This window comes from Filicampus tigris, chromosome 10 (genome assembly GCF_054856515.1).
Source record: "Filicampus tigris isolate MCC_2025a chromosome 10, RoL_Ftig_1.0, whole genome shotgun sequence".
Classification (NCBI taxonomy): Eukaryota; Metazoa; Chordata; class Actinopteri; order Syngnathiformes; family Syngnathidae; genus Filicampus; species Filicampus tigris.
The window spans coordinates 13,627,336-13,637,071 of record NC_141226.1 but is presented as its reverse complement, the minus strand read 5'-3'; the positions used below and the strand labels follow the sequence as shown (position 1 = coordinate 13,637,071).

The following is a 9,736-nucleotide window of genomic DNA, read 5'->3' as shown; positions in this document are numbered from 1 at the left end:
AAAAATCATTGGAAAAGGTTCATTGGATCTGATTAAAAATTTTAGTAAAAATTTGCTCACCAGTGTTATTGGTATTTTGTCATCTTTAACGTGTTGCATTTGTGTTCTGTCCCTTTGAAGTGTGAAGTTGAAGACAAGGTTGGGCGTGAAGAAGACAAAGGGACGGAGCCTCCAAGCTTCAGCTCAAGACAACACATGACAACAGAAGATGATGCAGACCACTGGGGACCAGCACAAGTACAAAGTGACGATCTAACTTCACAATATCCTGACACTGATGGTGATGATGGTCTCACATGCCGTACTGAAAACAAATGCTGGGAATGTTCTCAGTGTGGGAAAACGTTAAGTTATAGGAGTAGTTTGAACGTTCACATGAGAATTCACACAGGAGAATATACAGTAAAATAGTAAATGCTGTTAAAATTGTATAAAAACTGAAAGACAGCTGATCTTGTTAGTAGAGTATGAAAGTGTTGATCATTACTGTAGGCCTCATTAAGGTTTGCGGCTTCACCTGATGCAAACTCCATACCAGTAGGTGGCAGTAAGGTACGCAAACGTTACCTGTCAAAGAAGACTTGCTGCACTCCCTTGCACGTTCTGTATGGAACAACCAAACGCGCTCCGATAATTTTTCCTGAATTAGTACTGAACAAATTGAGTCCTAGACTCAGTACGTCCACCAATACTTTGCTGGACTAAAACATATGCCTCATTAAGTCTTCGTCTGCATAAACTTGTCTCGTTGCGCGCTGAAATTTGCCAGGCTAGCTTAGTTTAGCTTAGCACAGCTCTCTATCCACTAACAAAGCGAGATTTTGGACTCGTTTGTTAGCAACCCAACAGAGATCGAGTGTGAACGGGTTGGCATTATTGTGTGAAAATGCGTGCAGCAGAGTACGCCGAGGAACTTTGTGGGACCAAAGAAGACAATAAACGTCCACGACTAGACGCTGTTTTCAAGCAACCTCCAGTTGGGCTACTCAAAGCAGGTTTGTACACAAGTCAAGAACCAAAACTATCACTAAAAAGCAGTTGCTGACAAAATAACTTTAATATCTTTGGATACCTACCATTGGAAAATAATATATTCGGTATACTATACGATACCGATTTGGGTAGTCTCGATTAAATAAAATAAAAATACATTTTTAACTTTTGAACACAAAACACTGAGCGATTTTAAACACTGTTGAGCTTCCCTCCATTTACTGTACTGCGTATCCACACCTGGGTCGCGGCCGTTTGTCCCTACTGATTTTGGCTGGCCAGGAGTTGGGCTACACCCTGGACTGATCGCCAGCCACTGGCAGGGTACATCTGGACTTCGTGTTGTCATGATCGCAGAGGTGGGCATTCCGTCTGACCGACGGACCGCTGAGTCTGTTCGTCACTGACGGACACCCGTTTTCCTGACGATAGACAACCCTGCACGATAGCAAAGCTTCGACATCCATATTAAAATTGACTGTGTACAAAATGCAAAAATAAATCAATTATGATTCAGTTACTGATTTGGTCCGTAATATATCAGAAATTAGACAAAAAAATTGATCATTGTTTCCCTTAGTAAAATCAAATGTTTTATTTTGATTTAACACAAAGATGATCAGTCTGCTATTATGGAGGACAACAGAAATTGGAGAATATTTACTGTTGAGTAGCTGAAGTTCTTATTTGGACAATTTTAAATTAAAAAAGTTATCCAAACGATGAATCGTGTTTCAAAATAATTTGATAATCGATTACTTGTAGATTTTTCGTTTCACTTGTCCAAACCAAATGTGTGTTTTTTTTTTTTGTCATCTTGTGTCCTGCAGACGTTGATAAAAAATATCTTCATACGGAGCAACATGACCCAGAGTTCCCTCACATTAAAGAGGAGGAGGAAGAGGCGCTAGACATCAGCCTTGCTCAAGAGGAACATGAACCAGAGGCCCCCCACTTGAAAGAAGAGGAAGAGCAGCTCCATTTTGAAGACGAAGAGGAGCCAGAGACTCTTCTTGTTAAAGAGGAAGTTGAACCAGAGGCCCCCCACGTTAGAGAGGAAAAGGAGCACAATATCACCAAGTCGCCATTGACCTCTGCCCCTTTGAAGAGTGAAGATAAAGACAAGGGTGAGAGTGAGGAGGGCAGAGGGGCAGAACCTCCAAGGAGCTGCTCAACAGAAGGCGATGCAGACCACCTTGGACCATCACAAGCACATAGTGACGACACATCACACTTCGCCGATGATGATGATGATGCTGACGGACAGTTTGAAAGTGGCATGACATGTCACCCTGACAACAAATGTTGGAAATGTGCTCAGTGTGGGAAAACATTTTGTTCAAAAGGAAATTTGAATGTTCACCTGAGAAAACACTCTGGGGACAAACCTTTCACTTGCACGGTTTGTGGCCAAAGCTTCACCGAGAGAGGTACTTTGACAGTACACACAAGAACACACACTGGGGAGAAACCTTTTGCCTGCTCATTTTGTGGCGAAAGCTTCTCAGTAAAAGCAAGTTTAACTAGACACACGAGAACGCACACTGGAGAGAAACCGTTCGTGTGCTCAGTTTGCGGTAAAAGCTTCATCGAAAAGGGGACTTTGATCAAACACACAAGAATACATACAGGAGAGAAAAGCTTTGTCTGCTCAGTTTGTGGTAAATGTTTCTCGGAGAAAGGCACTTTGAGAAAACACACAAGAATACACACTGGAGAGAAAGCATTTGGTTGCGGAGTTTGTGGTCAAAGCTTCACTGTCAAGACGAGTTTGACAAGGCATACAAAAACACACACAGGAGAGAAACCGTTTACCTGCTCAATTTGTGGCAAAAGCTTCGCTGCGAAATCTTGTTTGGCAAGGCACACCAGAATACACACTGGAGAGAAACCTTTTGTATGCTCAGTTTGTGGCAAAAGTTTTGCTCAAAAGCCAAATTTGACGGTACACAAGAGAATACACACACGGGACAAAGCTTTTGCCCACTTAGTTTGGGGTCAAAGCTTTGCAAAAAAGACGCCATTAACAAGACACAAAAGAAGATACACGAGGGGGAAAAATATGGATTGTCGATAGTCTGCAGAAGGGACACAAGCATGTTGCTGAGAAGGGCAGCGGCCAATGAAACTGGAAAATATACGGAAGAAACTTGAGCGTGTATTGGGGACTCATTCTCGACTCCTTAATCACAGCATGGGAACTTTCAGATAGGGGAATAATGAATGAACTCAAATGAAAAATGGAAACACGTTTTGACAAGTCCATTGATTCGTTTTCTACAACTTCATAAAAGAAGGAAACTAATTTATGTGCAGAGATGTTTGGGGTTATTCCACTATCAAAACAGGTGTGTACTGTAACTGGCAATAGATTTTTAAAAAAAAATTTTCATTTTACAGTCTGCACTTTTTTATTTTGACTTAAGGACAGGAGTTGAGTCAGCACATCTATTTGTACGTGTTTTTTTGTTTGTTTGTTTTTTAAACAACTGTTGGAAATTATTTTTCTGTGCGTTGTAATGTTACTGTTGACCAGGAATATATGAATATATTGAATAAAGTATTTGTCCCTCTGTTTACGATTTTATGTATTTTAATCACGATCAATGATTTGTCACTTTATCTCACCAGGTGGCCCGCAAGGACTACATGAGTATCACATGGGCCTGTTCAAAAATAGCTCATCAGTGATGGGACATCATTCAAACCGCTTATCCTTGCGAGGGTTGCTGGAGCCTATCCCAGCTGTCTTCGGGCAGCAGGCGGGGTACACCCTGAACTGGTTGTCAGCCAATTGCAGGGCACACATTGACAAACAACCATTCATACGCATCACACCGAGGAATAATATGGAGAGTCCAATTAACCACTGCATGCATGTTTTTGGAATGTGGGAGGAAAACGGAGAGAAACCCCACGCAGGTACAGGGAGAATATGCAAACTCCACACAGGAAGGCTTTGAACGCTGTCTCCGAAAGTATTTTGTCTGGTTATTTAAATGCATCCAAGCTAATCCGGAGAAGCTTCATCATGCTGCAAGACAATGACTCAAAACACAATCAGTATTTGATTCTTTGTCAAATGTTGTCAAATGTCACTCGCTACTGCACTCAATAAGAAGTTAATAACGGCCTGGCACTTAGTTTTCTGTGAGATGATTGTCACTCATCATTGTAATTGCTATAAAGTAACGAATTGTGCCTTTGGAAAATAACTATAGTCAAACTACTTCACTGAGAAAAGTAACACGTTAGTAGTTAGTCTTTACTGTAACAAATGAATATATTAGGTAACGCATTACTTACAAAAGCATCACGTTGTCTGCTGGTAAGCGGTAACTGCATATGAGTACACCCATTACTTTGACGACGACGACGCCTCGTGGACATCGTGAATATTGCTTTGGTAGAATTGGTGAAACAACTTGGAGGCGTTTCTAACAAGTTATTTTATGCAAAAGTGAGTCAACTTGAATGTCTATTTTTTCATTTTATAAGACTACGTGATTGTATTTGGTCTTTTCTCTAAATCACATGTTTAAATTACTAAAACTACTTTAATATTGTATATCTTGGTGTCCATTTAGCGCGCTAGCTCCGAACAAAGAGCAGTGCACGACAGATCGTCAAGCTCAAGTGTTGATTTGTTGGAATATGATTACCAAAAGCCAATCATATCGTACCAGGGCGTGTCCTGCCACACTTCCGTCGCACATCTATTTCGTGTACGTTTTTTCGTGACGTAACTAAACGCCCTCCGTTAAATCTTTCTCTCCGATTTAGTGCTGAACGGACTGCAGCCTTCGTACAGGACGTCCATCACTACTTTGAAGGACTACGGCGTCACTATTTGAGTATTTGTGTCCCGATAAACGTGTCTCGGTTCCTAGTTAGCTTAGCTCGCTAGCCGCTAACAAAGAGAAGCACACGGCACATCGCCAAGTAGAGATCAAGAGCTGTTTTGTTGGCAGTATCGTGTGAAAATGTGTTCAACAAGAACTACAACAAAGTACGAGGAGGATCTTATTGCATTGAAAAAAGAGAACGAGCAATATCTTCAACTGCTGGGCGATGTTTGCCTGCAGTCTCGAGTTATGCAACACACAGCAGGTTTGTACGCGTGCTTGCTTTGTAAAGAACAACTTTATTGGGTTAGAAATTCGCATGTTGGTGTTTCAATGGAATCCTCATTACTGCATGGAAGTGATGTCTAGATGAAATTGTTAGGGGGAAATGCGTTCACAATTTTTGCCCGTATTACTATTTTGTTTGTTTGTTTGTTTTTCCCTTTTACCTGCTGGTCTGCTAAACATTTGGTCGTGTCAAATCAAACCAGCACAGAAAATGTGTCACATCCAGACCATTAAAAATATACAAACTTTTACTTCTGAAGGGAGTTTGAAAAGACCATATCATCTTGCTTTATTTGCCTATACACCCAGTTTTACCCCATCCAGTGTCCACGCATACATTTGAACGGGTTCAAACACACATTACTGCTGAAAACGCACTTTTGAAACATACTGTAAAACGTGTTTGAACCAAGGTTCTAATAGTTTGGGGATTTTCATTATAGTTGGTTTTCATTTCTATTTGAGTTTTTTTTTATGTAGTTAATTTTAAGTTTTAGTTTTCTGAGCGTTCTACACTTCATCACATGCGCTCTGACATACGATGGCAACTAAAACGTCCCAAAACAGACAACACACGGGCAAAGTTCTTTTTTCCCACACGCAGGAAGTTTTAACCTTGTGAAGTGAAAAGAATCAATAAGCTCAAAGCTAGCGCAGAAGAAAGCGAGCACGGCAGCATTAGGTGAGTCCCCCTGTCCCCTTCGGTGTCAATAAAGTAATGACCATTTAAATCGCAGCCTTTCTCAAATCGCGATTATGTCCTCTTTCATCTGGTTGTACAATGCTGGAATGGCTGTTTGGGAAATCCACATTTTGTAGGTTAAAAGTGAAATAATGATCACAGGAAGTACCTATATGTTCAGAGTGTTGTCGCCATTATTGTTGACTTTGTATTTTATTTAACAACATTTTACTCATTATAAATTTGTATAGCTGCAGGCAGAAAAATCGAATGTTCTTCCTTTGGATGGCAAAATTTACAATCACCTATGTATCATTTCAGTATTCATACTTTTTTCATATTTTTATTTGTTGGTTACCCATGACACATTTTTCTAATGTAAAACGGATACCTTTTCTCCACAAAGTAATACCCTCCTAAATAAAAAGTGCAAGTTATTAAAGAAGTCTTACATTCTGTACATAGACAGTCACAGTATTTATGTCAATGTATAACGATTTCAAACAAGATAGCTGTTAACCGAACGCATTGGCTAACGTTAGCACTACTTGGCTATTATCGCGACTGAACTGCTACGCCTCATTAACAAATTTTTGCCAACCGAGATTCTATAGCCGAAACGTTTAAACAGCAAGAGCCATCCAACCCCTAGTGGGCATGTGTTTGTGAGAGTGCCCACGCTCGCACAGCGGCGAGCAAGCGTTAGTTCGATGTTACCATCCCAGCTCGTAGAAAGCTGCTAACATCCGTGGTAACTCGCACTGGCTCTGCCTCATCATCGAGCCGCGGCTCCCCCTTGGCCTTGGGGGTGAATGAGCAGGGTCATCGTTTCCTGCGGTGCTTCTCCGACTTCAGAAAAAGAAGGCCGATAATAGGCTTGTAAAGTTCACGTTGCAGGGTGGCCATAGATCAAAACGCTCCGTGTGCAGTTTCGAGTAGCCAGCTTTTTTTGCAATGGCCCAGTCCGAATTTGGTTTGGACGCATCCGCGCAGTGTGCGGTGGGCCAAAGTCAGGGTACTATTTTACAAATAATAAAACACATCATCTTGGTAAGAGATGTGACTTTACCAAACCAAACGTGCTTGTCTTTTTGTGTCCATCAGACATGAGTGAAAAGTATCTTCATCCTGAGCAACGGGAGCCAGAGCACCCTCATGTTAAAAAGGAGGAGGATGAGCACCCTCACATTAAAAAGGAAGAGCATCTTTACATCATAGAGGAGGAGGAGCCAGAAGCCCCCCATATTAAAGAGGAGGAGGAGGATGTCTACAAGTTACCATTGACCTTTACCCCTTTGAAGACTGAAGATGAAGTCATGGGTGCTAGTGAGGAGGACAGAGGGGCGGAGCCTAAAAGCTGCAGTTCAAGTCAACACCTAACAGAAGGTGATGCAGACCACTGTGGACCACCACGAGCACTAAGTGATAACTTTACTTTACACTCTTCTGAAACTGATGATGATAATGATGAAGAAGATGAACTCTCTAAAGGTGATGTGGCGTGCCACACTAACAAAAAGTGCTGCAAATGTTCTCAATGTGGGAAAACATTTGCCTCAAAGTGGTCTTTAAAAGTGCTCACAGAAAAACACTTTGAAGACAAACCATTTACCTGCTCAAAACACTTTGAAGACAAACCATTTACCTGCTCAGTTTGTGGTAAAAGATTCTCTCAAAAGTCCAGATTAGTAACGCACACAAGAACACACACTGGAGAAAAACCTTTTGTCTGCACAGTTTGTGGTAAAAGCTTCTCGCAAAAAGAAAATTTAAGCCAACACTCGAGAACGCACACTGGAGAGAAACCATTCGCATGCACAGTCTGTGACAAAAGATTCTCGCAAAAAGTATCTTTAAGAGCCCACTCAAGCACACACACTGGGGAGAAACATTTTGCTTGCTCAGTTTGTGGTAAAAGCTTCTCTCAAAAGTCGAGATTAGATACGCACACATGAACACACACTGGGGAGAAAGGTTTTGCCTGCTCAGTTTGTGGTAAAAGCTTCTCTCAAAAGAATCATTTAACAGGACACACAAGAACACACACTGGAGAGAAACCTTTTGCCTGCTCCGTTTGTGTCAAAAGCTTCTCTGACAAGTCAAATTTAATGAAACACAAAAGAACACACACTGGAGAAAAACCTTTCGTCTGCTCAGATTGTGGCAGAAGCTTCTCTGACAAGTCAAGTTTAATAAGACACACAAGAACACACACTGGGCAGAAAGCATTCCGTTTCAGTGTGTGAGCTAAAATATTCCCTAGTAAAGCGAATGTTGAGAGAGGCGAGTGTCCTGGTGAGATGAGCAGCGATTGTTGAAGATTTCAGAAGAAAATGGAGGAACTGATTTTTTGTGGTAAATTGTAAATAGAGGTCTCAATTTAGGTTCTCGAGGACTGCTTTCCTACATGTGTTTCATTTCTCCCTGCTTCAACACACCTGATTCAAATGATCACCAGCAAGCACTGCAGGAGCCTGATCATGATCCCCTGCCCAGTAATGATGTTTTTTTTTTTTAACTCAATTTAAAAGCCAATTTTAAAATGGGCACACTTTATGGAAGCTAAATTTTGCCCACATTGAAACTCTTTTTAAAAAAGCCAATGTCACAGGTTCTTAACATTTACATTTTTACGCAATTTTATCACCATTGTTAATCAGTACCAGACATTTTCAGACACTCTTTTACCCAAACATTTGAAAAAATTTAAATTCCTGGGAATGGCTAGACTGTGAAAAGACATCAATTGATTGAATGAGTTAATCGGAGGTTTAATGTGGAGCAATTATTTTTTTTGTTTTTGTTAATGGTAGTCATAGTAGTATTTAGTAACTATTTAGTCAGTATTTGTAACTCTGACATTGAGACGTTGGGAACATTTATTTTGTGAGTGTCTATACACCAAAGAGTCCTGGGAGCCGTTTCAGAATTGAATATCTGAGGAGGATCATGAGTCGCGCCCCAATTGGAGTATAGAGACATTAAATATGGGGCAGTAAAATTCAAATTAGGAAACAGGTAATGAACAACACATTGACAGAAATGGAACATTTTACAAGGACATTGAAGTGAATTAAAACAAAACAGACCGCTAAAATGGTAAATAATATGATTTTATTTTTGGAATAGACCTCTCTTTTTGTTGTTGTTGCAAAAATTTGGTGTATTTTGCTTTTGTGCTCAGTTTGTAATTCTCATTTTTATGGAAAATATGATTGGATAGCTGGTTTTGATCAATAAAGACTTTTAAAAATATCTATTATGTTTTATGTTATAATAGTTAGAGCACATCAACTGTGTTTTTTGTAATGAAGATATAGAGACCTTAGAACGTGTATTTTTTCATTGTACATACAAATGTTGATTGCTCGGTTTTACATTTTTCATGCTTGAGAAGAGTTTAATTTTTGCAAAGTATTGATTAAAAATATATACGATGGATGGAGATAGTATCCTACTGCGGTTAGTTGCACGGAAAATAAAGTTTATAACTCTTTTCCATGCCAGCAAGACGATATGAAGGTTTTACATGTTATTCATATATACTTTATTAGGGTTACGAATGCATACCGCAGATTGCGCAGGGGAATCATTGCGTTTCGTCCGACTGTAGTTGCTGTAGTCAGCGAGCAAATTTGGCCGACCTACTACGCATGCGCGATTTATATCGCGTCGGGGTCACAGATGGGCCCGATCCCAATACCCACACTTGCACCCTACGGTCTTTGCTGCGCATAGGTTACAAGTGTACGAAAATTGACATATTCCACAAACAAAATATTAATCAGAATGCCTTGTTTCAACTAGTGGGCCTGCATAGAACATATTCTGGAATTCATGTTTGGGTTGACTTCCGCTTTAAAAAATGTACCGTACCGCAGTGTGAGCATTGAATTGTCATTTTGTGTGTGTACCACTAGAGGGAGCC

General features: G+C 40.4%; 2 protein-coding genes across 2 annotated transcripts; both read left to right on the top strand.

The window, feature by feature from the left end:
* The first annotated feature begins 266 nt into the window (after nt 1–266).
* LOC147140916 (uncharacterized) lies at nt 267–3,556 on the top strand. Its single transcript, XM_086043811.1, has 2 exons — nt 267–995; nt 1,824–3,556. The coding sequence occupies exons 1-2, from the start codon at nt 887–889 to the stop codon at nt 3,068–3,070; spliced, it is 1,356 nt and encodes a 451-aa protein (XP_085899937.1). The 5' UTR covers nt 267–886; the 3' UTR covers nt 3,071–3,556.
* Nucleotides 3,557–4,735: 1,179 nt separating this feature from the next.
* On the top strand, nt 4,736–9,028 carry LOC147140915 (uncharacterized). The gene is made up of 2 exons (XM_086043813.1): nt 4,736–5,103; nt 6,913–9,028. The coding sequence occupies exons 1-2, from the start codon at nt 4,977–4,979 to the stop codon at nt 7,761–7,763; spliced, it is 978 nt and encodes a 325-aa protein (XP_085899939.1). The 5' UTR covers nt 4,736–4,976; the 3' UTR covers nt 7,764–9,028.
* Nucleotides 9,029–9,736: the final 708 nt, after the last annotated feature.

What these genes read in the sequence shown, in the direction of transcription:
- LOC147140916 (XM_086043811.1), top strand. Translation starts at nt 887, where the DNA reads ATGCGTGCAGCAGAGTACGCCGAGGAACTTTGTGGGACCAAAGAAGAC. An exon ending in AGTTGGGCTACTCAAAGCAG is followed by an intron (nt 996 to 1,823) that starts GTTTGTACACAA and finishes TGTGTCCTGCAG; the next exon opens with ACGTTGATAAAAAATATCTT.
- LOC147140915 (XM_086043813.1), top strand. Translation starts at nt 4,977, where the DNA reads ATGTGTTCAACAAGAACTACAACAAAGTACGAGGAGGATCTTATTGCA. An exon ending in AGTTATGCAACACACAGCAG is followed by an intron (nt 5,104 to 6,912) that starts GTTTGTACGCGT and finishes TGTGTCCATCAG; the next exon opens with ACATGAGTGAAAAGTATCTT.